General features: G+C 36.2%; 1 protein-coding gene across 1 annotated transcript in view; it reads right to left on the bottom strand.

The window, feature by feature from the left end:
* Positions 1-1214: 1214 nt before the first annotated feature.
* Positions 1215-17495, bottom strand: part of ANXA13 (annexin A13) — a 293708-nt gene continuing 277427 nt past the window's right edge. The window contains exon 11 of the mRNA XM_044066589.1: positions 1215-1669. Coding sequence (XP_043922524.1) covers positions 1544-1669 — 126 coding nt within the window. The 3' untranslated portion in view covers positions 1215-1543. The remainder of the gene's footprint in view (positions 1670-17495) is intronic.

The following is a 17495-nucleotide window of genomic DNA, read 5'->3' on the forward strand; positions in this document are numbered from 1 at the left end:
TAGAACTGTGACTTTAAATATTTATTGTGTACTTTTTTAATTGGCTGATTGTTTAATTGAATTAATTGTTTTATGTTGTATATATTGTGATTTTTTAGAAGCTTTAGTATTTTACTCTGTAAAGGCTGTGGCCGAGGCGCTAGAGAAATAGAATTGTGACTAATAGAACTGTATTGAATAAACCTTCAAGATACTGAAAGTAGAGCTGGGACTCACTATTTGTTTTTGTTGTTGCAATTTATCTATTTACTTTACTTGTCTTGTGGTATGAGACAGATAATTAACATTTATTAGAGAATGAGCAGTCTGTATGCCTTCACTCTGACTGGAGAAAGAACATATACAGGTAATGCCCACGTCACAAACAAGTCCACTGCTTCATGGCAGCATATTAAGCTACAGTGAAGCTTGGACACAAGAAAAGCAAATGGTTGCCATTTTTTACAACCACTAAACAACATTTTGCGTGTGTGTGTGTGTGTGTGTGTGTGTGTGTGTGTGTGTGTGTGTGTGTGTGTGTGTGTGTGTGTGTGTGTGTGCAGACACGGAGTACTTACCTAACTTATAGTTTGGATGTAAAATACTTTCTGCAGCAACAATTACATATTCTACAGCACATTTGAAACATTAGTCAGAGGAACTATCGCATATCAAAAATATAAAAAACTATATAACAATAAAAAAGACAAATAAAAACAAATACAAAACAATTTATCAGCTAATTTATGCCCAATAAAGCCACCCACTGTGTGTATTAGAGAAATATTGCCCCTGTAGGGTTACAGAGGCTCTCTGCCTGCATTATTAGGCCTCGCAACACCCATAGGTAGGTGATATTTTCCTAATGACACACAACCTGTTTGGCATTATTGCTTTCATTGAGTACCATCTTTTGTCAAATATACTATGTGATTTTAGATGAACATCTTATAGCGGAATGCTGATACAGATAAAGAAATTAAGTATGAATACTATGCAAGCAACTTTTTGATAAGGTACAAAAATGGATTCTAGCAGCAGAATGCTTTATTCATAATAAAAATCTCAGTTTATAAACAGATTTGCTAAGGAAAAGTATTTAAGTACTGAACAAATAAAATGCCAATAAAATGTAGTTTCAGAGAACAGTATATGCTTGCAATAATGATATTCTATTTTTTGATGATACTTGCTTTGTGAGAAATACCAAGTGATAAACTGACATCAAAGGCCAATCTTTTCATTCTTTTTTATTACAGTAATATAGACATTAGCATATAAAACAAAATATGTTTATAAAGTCTACGAAACAGGTTTTCATATCAAAACCATGCAAAGGCGGTACTATCAATCCATGGTCATAAATAACTAGAAATGAAGAAACATGCATACAGGTCTAAAATAAAAGTTGTTTAAACTATTAGTTAAATTCAGCAAGGAAAAACTGATTGTGTACTTGTCTACAAAATTGAGATGGAGTGGTTTTGATCTCACTGTCTTTGCAGAGTTTTGGCATGTTTTGTTGGAACAGAACTTGCTTGGGTGTTTACTGACATTGTCTAATTCATTTCTCGTGCAGTAAGGCCAGTAGTAGCCTTCGAAAGTCACCTGATGTGTCAGACCTGATAGCATCACCAAGGGACTTGTTGTACATTGACTGATATTTCTCTTTAATTGCTTGAAGGTCAATCTGCATGGAGAGGGGGAAGCATTACTTTGTCTGCCTCAAAATGTACATACATCTAAAGAGATATTTGCCAACATATTTTTATACATGTATATCTTCATATTTGTAAAATTTGCTAGTAACAATTCTGTACCACAGTTAAAAAAGCATTTAAACTGAATTAAAGAATAAAGTCTCCAAAATACTGATTGTATCCTTGTTAGTAATAATTTTATGAGACCTCATCTCTAACAATAAAGCCACAAACTTCTGTAATTGCTTTCCTGTTTTTATGGATTACAGAAAAAGACTCTTAACTGCGTCCTGTAGAACTTGACAGTAACTTCTTCTCCAAAATCTTTGTATGTTGAACAAAATGCTTTTTTCCCTAGTATTAATCTATGAAGAGAGATGAGCAAAGGAATAAACTTCATCTTAATCAAATTTATACAGAAAGTAAACACTGGAAAGGTGGTAAATCCAGACTTTACAGCAAAAGAATGTAGCACTGGCATACATTTACACAGGGCTACATAAATGTTCATCAATACATCACTGTTGCTGTTGTTTAAGCTGAATGCAGTCATCTAAGCTGTATGACTTTTATAAATATATATATATATATATGTGTATATATATATATATATATATATATATATATATATATATATATAGATATAGATATATATATATATATATACACACACACACATACACCATCCAACAGTCATCCAAGAATCTTCTCCAGATATAAATTTCATCTAGATGAAAACACTGGTCCCCATAAAAGAACACATTCTTAGTCAGGATATATTCAGCGAGCCTGATAATAAACATATTCATACCTGGTCTATATAGTTCAGACTTCTTAAGCCAGTAGTCAAGGGCCTCCAAACCCACCCACTGAGGTATATTTGTATAGAGGGCGGATACATCTAAGGTACACAATAACCAGCCTGGTTCCAATTGGTTATCAGCAATGATCTGGAGGAATTCAGTGGTGTCACGGAGTCTAGATCTTACCCATTGAAGTAGAGGCCTAAAGCTTTAGAGTTAAGTATTGTAATAGGAGTACAGTGATGGATCTCCTTCCTGAAACTATGGAATTTGTGGGAGAAAATAGATGTATTGGCTAGAAGGATCTTGTATAGTTAAATGTTTACATTCTTGTTCAGAAATGATACCTTCTTCCATAGCTTCCATCAAAAAGGACTTCTTTTATGGGGACTAGTGTTTTAGGCAAGTTAAGGAGACGGCGATGCGGGCATCATTTGCCCCTTTTTACATCGATTTATTCATGGCATATGTGGAGGAATTCATTATGCATGACCCTCTTCATAACATATATCTAGATGAAATTGATATCTGGAGAAGATTCTTGGATGACTGCTGGATGGTATGGAGAAGTGATGAGGTGTATTTGAAGGAATTTGTCAACTACCTAAATGAAAATAAATGGGGCTTGGAGTTTACAGCCACTTTTCATTCACAGCACATCACGTTTTTGGATGTGCTGGTCAGCAGGAATGCTGACCATACTTTAAGTACCCAAGTATATAGAAAGTACCCTCAGTACAACTCCCTTCTGCATGCTTCCAGCTTTCACCCAATATACATATGCAAGAATATCCCCAGGTCCTAATATTTATGAATGAAGAGGATATGCTCTGAGCCGGAGGACTTCATACACTATAGGGATTATCTCACCATCAAATTCCGCAATAGAGGATATCCTATGGGCCATGTCTGAAGTGCAAGCAACTGGGCATCCAAAATGGATAGACAGGATATGCTTAAGTATAAAGTTAAACCTACCATTAAAAATCCTAATCTTCAGCTCTTGACTACTTATGGCCAAAATACAGACATCTTATTGAATATAGTTCAGAGACACTGGAATATTTTGAGGGTAGATGACTTCTTATCATCTATTTTAAAAGAAAGATGTCAGTTCTCCTTCAGGAGAGGTAGGAATATGAATTCCCAGTTGAGTCATTATAAACATAGTCATCAGCTAAATAGGAATTGGGCCCAGAGGACCATGATTGGGGATTTACTGACAGGATGTGTGCCATGTGGGCATTGCACACACTGTATGTCCGTTAATAAAACTAAGGAATTTACAAGTACCAACACTGGACAAGTGTATGATATAACTTTTTTGCCAATTGTGGGTCAGATTGGCTCATATATTTAGCAACCTGCACATGTCATGCCTTTTACGTAGGACAGACATCCAGACCCCTGAGCATACGTATTTCAGGACACCTAAGTGGCATTAGGAATAGGAAACCCACAAGTGCTCTATATAAACATACCATTAATCATCCAAATGCTATTTTCAGATTTACCATTACTGATAAAAAATATCGGGAAATAAGACAAATAAAGGAGGTTGGCATAGTCTTTTGGACTACAAAGAAAAAAAGTGGATCATAAAATTAGGTGCTTTATTCTCATCTGGACTAAATGAATACTTATAAGTAATTAATCAATGACATGGCTTATGGGTATAGCCATCAGGTATTTAAGCACACTGTTTTATGGTATAATATTAACACTGAGGAAGGCTGTTAAATTTTGTCAAGGCGAAACTGGTCTGTTTATTTATGTGCTTTTTACATTAAATAATCTTCACAGCTTGTCACAGTCTGCTGGCTCTTCATTTGGATGTTTGGATTTTGGTTTTGAGCCGTGCAGCTGCCTTACATGCAGGATTCTCTTTGGTTTCATCTTTCAGAAAATGCATGCCAACAAAAGACCAATATTCTAGCAACTTTATTTTAGTCTTTATCCAGATTTCTTGGACTAAGAGATTCAGAGGTAAGTGTGTTTGTGGATGTGTGTGTGTGTGTGTGTGTGTGTGTGTGTGTGTGTGTGTGTGTGTGTGTGTGTGTGTGTGTGTGTGTGTGTGTGTGTGTGTGTGTGTGTGTTGTATCTGTGCACATGCGTGCAAGTTGTCACATCACTCTGACTGTGTGTGCGTGTATGTGTGTCATACCTCTCAACGCAACTCTCAACTGCCCAGTCTTTTGACTCACATTTTTGGACTTTTCTTCATACATAAAAGCATGCTGATGCAAAACCTGTTGTCCTATTAACGTTTAGTGAATTAGGGTAATATTAAAAAAGTGTCTTTGGTTCACAGTCTTTTTGTCTCCAGCCCCCAATTATTTGGGACTTTTTCCAAAATTATTTTGCAATTAGGTTGAGGGGTACAGCACTGCAGTCATTTTCAACCCAGTGTCTTTAAATACATTTTATTTCTGATGCATTTCATCATTTTTGATAATTGCACAGATGAGCTCTTCCTTGCACATTGCATTTTTTTCAGTGTAGATAACCTAGCAAGTGATCGATATTAGATGAGACAGAGGTGATTATTTCCCAAATGCAAAGTGCTTCCAAGAACATTCACTTTAAAATAGCATTGTGAATTGGTATCTGAGACACAGGACACAATACACACAACTCAACAAACAGGTCCAAAAGAGCTGAAGAGCGCAACAAACTTTTAGCAATGCAGACACGAATTGTTAAATAATTATCTTCATCTTGGTTTTATGGATTTCTGCTAGCTAGTAAGAATACTGTAAATGTTATATTTAGAGTATTATTTAATACCTTTTACAACACGTCTTACAATTGCATTAAAATACATTAAAGATTATTTGCTTTTCTTTCCATTATTAAGGTACCCTGACTGATATCACACTAAGGGAGATCAGAGGGGTGTGAATAAGCCAGGAGAGACCCTGCATCTGAAGTGCCAGGCATCCGGCTTCTCTATTAGCAGCTGCAGTGTACCTTGGGCTTGGCAGCCTTGTGGAAAAGGGCTAGATTGGCTCAGTGTTATATGGTCTGTTGGGGGGATTATATTATTCACCTGCTGTGAAGGCTCTAACCACAATTTCTAGGGATGTTTCCAAAGGAGAGGTGTATCTGCACTTGAGGAGCCTACAAACCGAGGACAACACTATGTATTACTGTGCCAGAAACATAGTGATTCAAGTCTGGGATCACTGTACAGAAACCTTCACTAAGAATAATGAACCCCCAAGGAACACCAAAGACATTTACTAAGTGGCAGTACCCTGATAGGAGTTACCTGTAAAACACACCACATTATCAAACTTCAACTGATTTCCAGGAGATGTTATTTCCCTGGCTAAAGCCTGGTCTTTGCAGCACAGCATAGTGCCCAATACATGGCGTTCAAGCATTATCATTTATAATGTAAATTGTTTGTTTTTTTTTCTCTTCTGGACAAATAACTCAAATGGTGAGTGTGTGTGTGAGTGTGTGTGTGTGTGTGTGTGTGTGTGTGTGTGTGTGTGTGTGTGTGTGTGTGTGTGTGTGTGTGTGTGTGTGTGTGTGTGTGTGTGTGTGTGTGTGTGTGTGTGTGTGTGTGTGTGTGTGTGTGTGTGTTCACTGTCTTGCTAATGACAGAGGGGCAATATTTTACTTAAAGAGTAAATTATTGTCCCTCTGTCATTACTATTAGAAAGCTTTTTATTAAAGTTGGTTTTGTGAGACAGAACCACAGAAGGATAGAGAGACATAGCCACTAAGCCAAGTTCAGTAAAAAGCATTATATAAAAAAATACCTCATCAATCAGAGCAAGCAACTCAGAAGATTAATCAAATCCACCAAAGCTAAATTTGAGTTAAAAATAGACTCCCAAGCTAAAGACATCCATAGGGATTTGTTTAGTTATGTCTACAGCCTTTAAGGCAACACAAACAATGTGCTGAACTTATGGTGAATGGAACCACCTATATGGAACCAGGGGATATAGCAAATCTATTAGCCAACAAAATTAGCTCCAGTTTTAGCTCCCTATCACCCCCAGTCACCCCCTAGGAAATAGCCACCACCACCATTTCTCCACCAACGATCAATGAGGAGCAGGTTCCCATTGTGCTCTCTAAGACCAAGAACACTTCTTCAATGGGCCCTGATAATATCCCTGGTGCTTCCTGAACAGCATGAAACATGACCTGTAAGGCCAACTACAATTGGTTATCTCCCTACACAGAGTATGGCCTTCTACTGACCAATGGAACTACAGACCCATAAGTCTGACAAGTCTCATATGCAAGGCCATGGAAAGAATTATCATGGCTCTGATCAACAATGACATAAGAACCCTAAACACACTGGACCCTACATAGTTCATTTTTTTCAAAAAACAGGTCATGCCTACTTAACCTGGTGGACTTCCTCAAGAAGGTCACTAAAGCTAACAATGAGGGCAAAACAGCCTATCTTGACCTGGTCAGTGTGTTTAACACTATAATTCACTCAGGAATTGTAGATAAACTTACAAAAGTAGGCATAAACCAATGTCACCCAATGGATAGCCATCTGGCTCATGAATAGAACAGAAGTTAGGATAGGGGATTCCACCTTCACAAAGAGGACAGTCGCTATTGCAGTCTCACAAGGATCTTTGTTGGTAGCCCTCCTTTCTGATGATTGATGATCTGTGCTGGCGCCTCTCATTTTTGACATCTACATCTCTGAAGTTAAGGCAAGCATCAAGGACCTCTGGCTCATTCCTCTCAACTATCCAGATTTCACAGATTGTCAAGATTTTTGACTCATGTTTTTGGTTTGTTTCTCATAAAATTGTGCTTTCTGGTAAATCATTGAAGACTGAAGACATAATATAATGCCAGCCTGAGTTTCAGACTTCATACCCTTCAGAAAATTCATGCCAATGCAAAACCTGATATTCTATCAACTGTCTAAGTTTGTAAGAGCAATATTTAAAGAGTGCCCCTATTTTGGGGCCTTTGTCCCTCCATTATTTGTGGCTTTGTCCAAATTTCTTGCTCTAAGAGGTTGAGATATATGCTCTGGCTGACCAAGTTTGCATATGACTGCAAACTAGGCATGGTCATTGAATGCCCTAAAGACACCAATACCCTTTAAATGGCCTGATACAGACAAACAGCTGCAGCCAGATCCATGAACTAATACCCAGTGAGAAAAAAAGTGTAATAATATCCTTTGGAAAGATGGCCACCCCTGGAAATTACCACATTACAATAAACACCTAAAAGTACACCCTGTGGGCAGGGATCTGGGAATGCTTGTTGACAGTAGGCTGACGTGTGTGTCTACTGTGGTGAGAAAGTCATTCTACATTTCATAACTTATAAGTAAGAACATGACATCCAGGTCCAAGTAGGTCATTGTTCTGCTGTACTTAGTTTTGATCAGATCAGTCATTTAAAGCAATGGATCCTTCTGTGTGTACTTGACCAGACACTTGAAACAGCTTGACAGACCAAAAAAGGTTCTTTACAAAAAGAATACAGGGAGTAAACAACAAGTCCTATCCAAACAGTCTTAAAGTCCTGTCCATGTACTTAGCCGCCTACAGACTGCTGTGCAGTGATCCATGCCTAGCTTACAAGACATCTGATCCCATTCTGGTAGATTTTTGCACATCCATAAAACAAATAGTGTCAGAAATGCCCATTCTGAGGACCTAAATCTCATCTGCAATATAAATAGGACATGTTGGAAGGACAGAGATGTGTCTCAAGGGTTACCCCTTCTCTGAATCAGGCCTTCCATCTATGTGAAGTAACGCTCATCCCAAAACCTATTCAAATATATCTTAAACCAATGGATGGGAAATGGCAAATTTACCCATGGTTTGGCACCTATGTCCCTAATGGACAGGGGCAGCCTGTGAATGCTTCATGTGTATATGCCTATATAATAGCCATAATATTCCTTGGATATTGATATGTGTCTGCAAAATTTTGGTAAATTTGAGGTAAGCTTAGTTAGGCTTCAAATGACTCTTTGGCCAGTAGCCTAGTAACCACCTATGAACCTTATCTGCCAAAGATATGATGACTGGCCAGCATCCAAAGCTTTAGGTCACTTTCCATATGCTCTAACGATTGAAGGACTCAAGTAAAGCCATACTGAATCAGTAGTTAGGGTGCAAAATTTTCAAAACTTTCTTGCCATCAAAGTGTCTTTTCCTATGGACTTCGAGGGATCACCAGTCAGCTAGCACCTCACCAAGACTGGGCAGATAAACATTCTTCTGGAGAAAACCTTCTACTTTATCTTTTCTTTTGAAGAAAAAGTTTATTTTTATCAAAGCAAAATTGTTATTTAGGCTAACAAATGTGTTTTTAGAAGTTGCAACTAAAAAATTTTAGTTAGAAGCGTTGATTTTTGGTTAAGTTACTTGTGTGGAGAAAAATGATTTTAAAATCACTTTTTAAGCACAATCTTTTCTTTTTTGTGTGGAAAAAATTATACTGTGACTTGGACTAGTGGTTTTGGGGGTTGACTGTGAAAGTTTTTCTCAAAACTATATTTTTTCTGTCAGGAGGTTCACTCATTTGTTCGGCCTCATCTACCTGCTTATCAGGCACTCTTTCTCAAATAACATGGAGAAGGCTTTGGGCTCTTTGTTTTTTTTCCTTCCCCATACACTAAAAGAAACTTTCATGGGAATTTTTTGTAGTCAGGCCAGCTTTCTCACTAACTTATCCATTCATGGGTGATGCTCCTGTGGCAAAGTTAGGTACCACAGACAGCTCATTGTCTTCTCTCAATCCCAATGGTATTCCTGTTCAAGAAGCCATAAAGAACCAGGAGTTAGCCATGCCCCCTACAGATGTTGGGTTGTCCTTGTTTGGAAAGGAAGAACCACTCTTGTAAGTCCCAAGAGAGGGAGGGGGTGATGTTCTAACACAAAGGAAGAATCCTATCCTTGAGTCAGTCTTTTTTCTAGGGAGTCTCTTAGGGGAAAACAAACAGGCATATTTTTTCTATTCCAAAGAGGACGGACAGGAACAATTGCCTGGGTTTTACAAATGGCTTATTCCTAGGCTTTCATTTTTCTAATTCTGAAATCTCACTGATTACTAAAATAAAGATAAAAAGATGTTCTTCTCTATCAGATTCTGACTCCTAGTCTAATGGAGAATTAGACTGGGACAGTTTTTCTCCAGTACCCACACCACAAAAGATAAATCAGATACTGAGGAAAATGTTTCTATAGATTTTCCCCCTGAAGAATTATCTTTTTTTCTGAAATTAAAGCCAAAGTGAAATAAGTACTTCAATGGGAGCAAAATGAAATTCCAGCATCTCAACAAAAGTATTAAGAGCGATTATCGTTGGATTTTTCCTTAGCTTGCAGCTCTCTCTCCAGTTTTACCAACATTTGAGGATATGTTTTTGACAGTTTACAGAAAGCTTAAAAGTCAGCATCCTGCCACTCAAAAAGTCTGATAGATTATATAAAGATCTTCAGACTCACAAATACTATTTTTAATTGCAAATCAGATCCTGAAGTTACTTTCTTGGCAAAATCATCTGTGGCTAGACAAGCTGTGAATGATAACCCTATTCCTTCTGCCAAAGATGGGAAAGCTTTTTATAGATTTGGGAAGAAGTTATACTAATCTTCTATTTTAGCCTTCAGAATTTTAAATTGTTAGGCCCATGTGTCTAAAGTCATGCTTGCTTCTTTGTAAAATATGAGAAACCTAACTGCTAGCATTTCCTTTTCATCAGTTAAGGTTTCTCAGAATTATTTAATTACCCCCTTTATCTCAGATAACTAAATACTCTTTGAATTATGCTTAAGACTCGACTGATGCTGTATACAGAGCAACTGTTACTGAATCAGTAATGAGAATATTCATTTGGTTACATGCTCAGACTTTACCAGAAGGTGTTAAAGATGAGATAAAAGTTGTCCCCCTGGATAGAGAGGTTTTGTTTGGATTTCCCTCTGCCGAGGTCCTTAAAAGATTTGATGAAACAGGGAAAATTAATTCAGGAGGTCATTCAGAATTCTCAACCCTCCTTGCCAAAGTTTAATAAGAATTTTCCTTCCTATGCAGGATCCTTTTATAGGAAACAAACTGAGCAGTCTCAGTAAAGTTCAGAAAAGCAGAATTTCAAAAAAAGGAATAGCAGGGAAGCTCAAAAAAGAAAAGAGCCTTCCATAACTAAGGACAGTCCAAAAGTCAGACTGACTATATGTCCCTTCAGATATGTCCCCCTTTACACCCTGGCAACCCTGTAAGTTTTTCTCTAATTCTAGGTCTTCATGTACCTCAGTGGCTTCAGATAACCTCAGACAAGTGGGTCTTGAGACTCATTCCTTGTTTCATCCAATCCTGGATCATATGCTATCTCAACAGGACAGGTCACAGAAATAGTTCCCTCAGAACAGATAAGGAAAGGATTCAAGAATCCACTGGTGCCATAGAAAGAACATGTACTTGGGGACCAATTATTGATCTTTCTTTTTTAGCACTTCTGCTTCTGTCTCTGTTACCCCTCATTCCACCTCTCAGTTTCTTCACAATTTTGGACTTAAAAGATGCTTATCATCACATTCCGGTTCTCAAAGATTTCAGATTTTTTTAAAGGTTTTCTGTGTCTGGCTTACATTTTCAGTTCTCGGTTTTGCTTTTTGGGTTCTCCATAGCTCAAAGAGTCTGGCTCCAATTATAGTCCACTACAGGTTGCAAGTCATTCATATTTTTTGATATTTAGATTTTTTTCAAAATGTAAGGAATCTCTTGCCTGGGTAAAGAATCTGTTTCTCAGCCTAGGATTCCACCAAAATTTGTATAAATTCTCTCTCATTCTTTTTCACAGGATAGTATTTCTGTGATGCATTCTTGGGGGCTTTTCTCATGCAGGACATAATTGATCTATACAAGGAATAGCATTCTCCAACCAGCCTCAGGCTTCAGCCAAGAAATATCTCAGAATTTTAGGATTTGTGGCTTCACATGTGAGAAATTCAATGGTTTCTCAGATCCATGTAGACCTAACACCAGTACCATCCATCTTTTCAGATGCTAGTGTTGGGGCTTGTAAAAGAGGAGTTACTTTGGTGAGTGCACCAGTTAGCTCTCAACCTAGGTCTTCCCTTCTCTCTTCCAGCTCCTACTCAGTCTGTAAGCACATGCATCAGACTTTGCTTGGGAGGCTGTTTCCATTGGGGGGATGAAGGCTCAGGGTCTGCGGAACAAACAGGACAGAGTGAAACACATACATTTTAAAGAAACAATGACAGTTACAAATAAACTCAAATCCCCTAGCATATTTGGAGAACAAACCTTCTATTAGTAATCACAGACAACACCAAAGTGATGTGGTGCACAAATAAATAAGATGAAACCTGATCATACCCCATTTGTAGACAAGCTATGGTAACCTGGGCTCTAGCAACTCAGATGAATCTTTCCCTTCAGGCTTCTCACATTCTGTCAGAGCAAAACATTGTTGAAGACAAGCTGAGCAGGACCAGGATACACCCTCATGAATGGAAATGAAACCTGGGCATCTTCCAGGAATTGATCCAGCTGTGAAGAAGTCCTAGAACAGATTTGCTTGCCTCCATTCACAACAGAGGGATAAAGAAATTTTTCTTCAAGATTTCTTCATGCAGGCCTGGAAGAGAGATGTTATTTCATTCCCATGGTGGATGTTCTTGTACGCCTTTCCACCCAATCCACTGAAGACAGTAATCATTCTAAATATTCAGAAGGGGTCCTCAAAAATAATTGAGGTGAGGCCCCTTGGTCCAGGAAACAGTGGTTCTCCTGTCTTCTCAAAACTGGCCAAGGTTAATTACCACAAGCTTTCTCCCATGATGAATTTATTCACACAAGAGAAGAATGGCTTGATACAGCCCAGCCTTCAAATTCTTCAAGAATTGTAATACCTTTTAAGCATTTGTTTTCTAAAGATGTGTGGCAAACATTGAAAGAGGTTAAGAAACTCATATATAAGTAATTGGGAAAGATTTTTTGTTGGTGACAAAATTAGAACCAGGAACCTTTTAAGGCCTGGATGCCTCTGTTTCTACAGTATTTGTGTGAGTTACTATCCTCTGGCCTTTCTTACTCTTCTAGCAAGACTCACCTTTTGGCTGTCTCTATTTGTCTACCCATTGATCCCCCTTTCCAGCCACAAGTCAAACAATTTTTAAGGGAGGGTCTACATATCTGTTCACCAAGAAAACAAATGGCTCCTCCTTGGGATCTCAATTTTGTTCTAGAAAAAATAATCCTTTTTTCAGTTTAAACCAGCTCACCAGGCTAATTTGAAATTCTTAACTTGGAAGTATTATTCATTGCTCTGACATCTGCAAGAAGAGTATCTGAGTTAAAAGCTTTCATCTTGGATCAACCTTATCTCATGTTCCATAAGGCTATGGCGTCTTTGAGAATACATTTTTTTTTATGCCTAAAGTGGTTTCACATTTTACTTTGAGTGAAGCTATCCATCTCACTGTCTTTGTTCCAGAGCCAAAGAAAAAAATGAGGGAGAAAGTGTTTTGTACACTCTGGATGACTACAAGCAGCTCAGATACTATTTTGGAATGGCTAAGACCTTCAGGAGTTCAGCTCAATTGTTTTATTTCCTATGACAGTAAAAATTCACAATCAGTATGAAAACAGACAATTTCCAAATGGTTGTCTCAGGCTATTGTGTTTTTGCTACTCTTACCATAGCAAGCCACTTCCAATCAAGGTTAGGGCCCATTGTACCAGGCTTTGGCTTATTCTATGGTCTATTGGAATTTGGTGGACTCTGAAGTATTCTACAGATATCCACCTAGTCATCTGTACTTATTTTTGCAAAACATTACAAATTAACAGATTTTGCTAGGACTATTTTCCAGGGGCTCATGGACTATGACACTTCTTCTTCCCTTTCTTTTCTTTTTAACCTCTAGTAATCTACCCACAAAGCTTAGGCTATTGCAACAGGGATCTAATGATGATCACAGCACAGTCGTTTACGTGAGTTCTCTTGGGCAAGAAAGTTCTGAAGGTTTGGTATTTGAGTTCCATAACTTGCACCATATAAAAAATACCCTCTTAAAATTAACACAGTTATCACAGATATAGATGAATTTGTTGGCAATGAATTATAAATCCATTACCAAGTGTCTGTCAAAGTCAGAACATCTTTCTGTTGTATTTAATTTTGGGAGCCATTTCCTCTAGTTCTGGGGAAATCTTAGTGCGTCTCTACATATCCCACTTTAGGCCCATCCTGAAGACAGTGCCTTTCTGTATGTACCTCTGCAACAACTTGTCCATCTTGGGACATTCCAGAAATTTCTAACTAAGACAATTATTAAACTAAGTTCACTTAAGCTATGTAGACAGATTAAAATCTACTCAATGTACTCTATTTTGTACATGCTTTTGCATAGTAATCTCTGTCTGACTTTCCATGCTATGAAAGACCATGCTGTTCCATGTCTTCCCCATCTCCACAAAACCAGTGGTACTACAAATACACAAATCAGAAACCTGAACCTTCAATTTCACATAAATCAGACCTGACTGTGTGATAATTATCTGACATAATGCACATCCATTCTTTGGAACGGAGTTTCTCTTCAAATCAAATGAAGTAACACTCCCAGCAACCATTAAATACACACTAGACAAGTGGGTGGAAAGTAGGACATTTATGGTATAGCTCCTCTTGTTCAGATTAGTTAATGAATCACAATTCTACTGTCTTATTTTGCTATGCTTCTGAACGGTCATCTAGACCACAAGTCTAATAAATGTGAACGAACCTACAATTCTAAAATTATCTCTCATTAGTCCTGCTTATTCATCTGTGTAAGGTGTTTGAATCCACCTCAAACCTGACTTCAAGTGTAATTCCACATCCTGGCATCCTGTATAGCATTTTGCATAAACTAGCAATGTTTTTGGACACCATTTTTGCAGAGTGCTGATCCATCTTGCCTTCACACGTCACATACTTCTATTAAAGGAGTCCCTTAAGGTTCTGCCTATAGTTACATTGCTACTTCTCACTCTGGTTATACATTCCATTTTCATATCATCCTGAACCAAAGTATTTGTTTGCTTATTTATTATTTTATTTTATTTATTTGCATTTGTTAACTGGATGGTTCAACTGGTCTGTTTTTCAGTGGAGTCCCAGGGAGAAAAGCTCTAAGGTACAGCACAGGAACATAAACCAAATAAATTGGTAAGAACATGCACATAATTCCATAGCAAAAAAAAAATGATTGATAGGTTTATAAAATCTAGTGATATATATATATATATAACATTGTTTAGGAAAAGCAGAAAGTATATTTAGCAAGAGAAAATGTAATACAATTTGAAATTATGATTGTCAGAATATCAAAACATTTATGACAAAAATATTAATACAATCATAAGGTTTGCAAGAGGAGATAAGAGGGCTTGGCAGTAAGTCATTACCATTCAATAGGGTTTAAGGCAGGAGTAGGTTGAAAGTTTAAAATTAGTGGGATAGAAAGCTAAGAGGGAAAGATAAAGATTGGAAGACACAAATACAATATAGTGTACAACTATAAAAGTCACAAAATTCTCCAATATTTAGAAGCCTGGGAGACCTGTATGTAAATACCAATTGAGAAAAAGTCATTACCCAAATACAATCCTGTTTTGTTTCTTCTTTACTACAATGTGTTTCTTTCATCTATCACCTTATTTTTTATTGTCCTTTTCATCAGTAACTTGTCTAATAAAATTCTCCAGCAAAAATCCTCTACTTCATAAAAAAATCAGCCATTTTACTTCTGTCTTTTATTGTTTTTTTTTCTTTCATCTTCTTTAATTCCTTCTCTGGGTACTCCAATTTTTTAATAAAATCACATTATACCATTCTTTTCTTTTCCCATCAACCTCATTTATTTTTAATTTCCACAATTTCATTTTATTGCCGTATTCTTGTTCTTCCATTCTGTCATTTTTCCCATTTTTTTCTTCTCACCCATTTTTATATTTTTCATATAGCATCTTGCCTATCATTTATTTTTGTCTTTCTTTTACCTTTATCGTTACACAAAATAAATGCATAGATGCTAAATGCACAACTAGATTTTTTTTTTAAATTCAAGCCACCATCTACTTTTTTATTATAAATCATAAATCTTCTCACTGGCTTCAGCCTTGAACTTAAATTGAAGCTAAACATTCTCTAATAACTCTTTTTCCATCGATATATATTCCCATATATATGCTATTTTTCCTACTACACATATATGTTTTTTTCTGAAATAATAAATAGGTTTCACTTTTTATTTGTTCCAGTATCTTTCTCCATTGACTTAGTGCACTTTTATGCTCACCAAATAGCAGTTCCAAAATATTTATTTCCTTTCTTGTGAAATATGCTCTATTTATTTTTTTTTCTTTTGAAGTCCCCTACATTTCATTTTGTTTAACTGCAGACCAGTTTTTAATATATTTGAATCCATATTACAACCTCACATATCCATCCCTTGTTTTTGTTTGAAGAACTAAATCATCTGCATATGTCATACATACTGGTAATATAACATTTCCTTCCATGCCACATCTTACCTTCCTCATTTCATACATATATATCTGTACTACTGCATTCATTACTAATACAAATATGGACATACTCATTGGGCATCCCTGTTTTATTCCTGTCTTAATATTTTTCCTATCCACCCATTTATCATCACTTTATATCCATGAATTTTCATAACATTTCTTTCTTTATTACATTAGTATTTTTTCTCTTGTGCCATATGCTTCTAAAATATGACACATTGCTTCATAGCTCATTTTATCAAAGGCATTAGTTACATCACATCCTATCAATTTTACTTCTTTATTTTCTTTCAGTGTTATCTCTACTACTTATTTCACTATCATTAACATTTTTCACATCTTTTCTTTTTATACCACAAATCCCTTCTCCTACAACCACATCCAATACTTTCTCTAACCTTCTAAAATATGACACATTGCTTCATAGCTCATTTTATTAAAGGCATTAGCTAGATCACATCCTATCAATTTTACTTCTTTATTTTCTTTCAGTGTTATCTCTACTACTTATTTCACTATAATTAACATTTTTTTTCACATCTTTTCATTTTATACCACAAATCCCTTCTCCTACAACCACATCCAATACTTTCTCTATCCTTCTTTGTTGTATTTTTCTAAATATTTTATAGTCAGTATTCCATAGTATTATACGCCTCCAATTTTATTATATCTTTTCTTTCATACCTTTTCCATATATATTTTATCACTCCACCATGTCTTCTTCCATTATACCTTCCTTCCTCTGTTCATTTAATATTAAAAAACCTTCTCTTTCATCTTAAATTATTTATTAATTTCCTTATAATACTTATACCATCTAATCCTGCCACTGATTCATTCTTCTCTTCTTTTGTTATCTTCTTTATCCCATTGTTATATAATTTCTAAAAAAAATCCTTACTTTTTCAGATATTTGTTCACTTTACATTCTTCTTGTCCACCCATTTCCTCTTTTTCATACATTTTCTTTACAAAATTTTCTGCCACCTCCATAATATCTTCTTTTTTATTTATTTTACATGCTTTTTGCCATCTAAGATAGCATCCATCTTTCTTTCTGTTATTTTTACTTCTTTTCCTAAATAAGGGGAGACCTCTTCTTTCTTTCCTTTCAGAAAAAAATATTTGCCTATGTAACATCATTTTTACTTTTCCTCTATTCTTTTCATACTCCTGTTTCTTTCTATTTTCCTTATTTTGTTACTTTCTCATAATTCTGTAAACTTTCTTTATATTCCATGTTATATTTTCTATTCTTCTTTCCACTTATAAAAATATTTTTATGCTTCTTCTTATACATGACCTACCATTGTGTCCAATATTTATGAAATGTTCTCTGTCATATGATCTTCCCATAATATTTCTTTCTCTCTTATCATTTCTTCCTCCTTTTTAAACTCTGCAGTTCATTTCTTTAACGCCTTTCCCTTCTTTATTATTTTGCTGT

This window comes from Protopterus annectens, chromosome 3.part1 (genome assembly GCF_019279795.1).
Source record: "Protopterus annectens isolate FY-2018-M chromosome 3.part1, PAN1.0, whole genome shotgun sequence".
Classification (NCBI taxonomy): Eukaryota; Metazoa; Chordata; order Ceratodontiformes; family Protopteridae; genus Protopterus; species Protopterus annectens.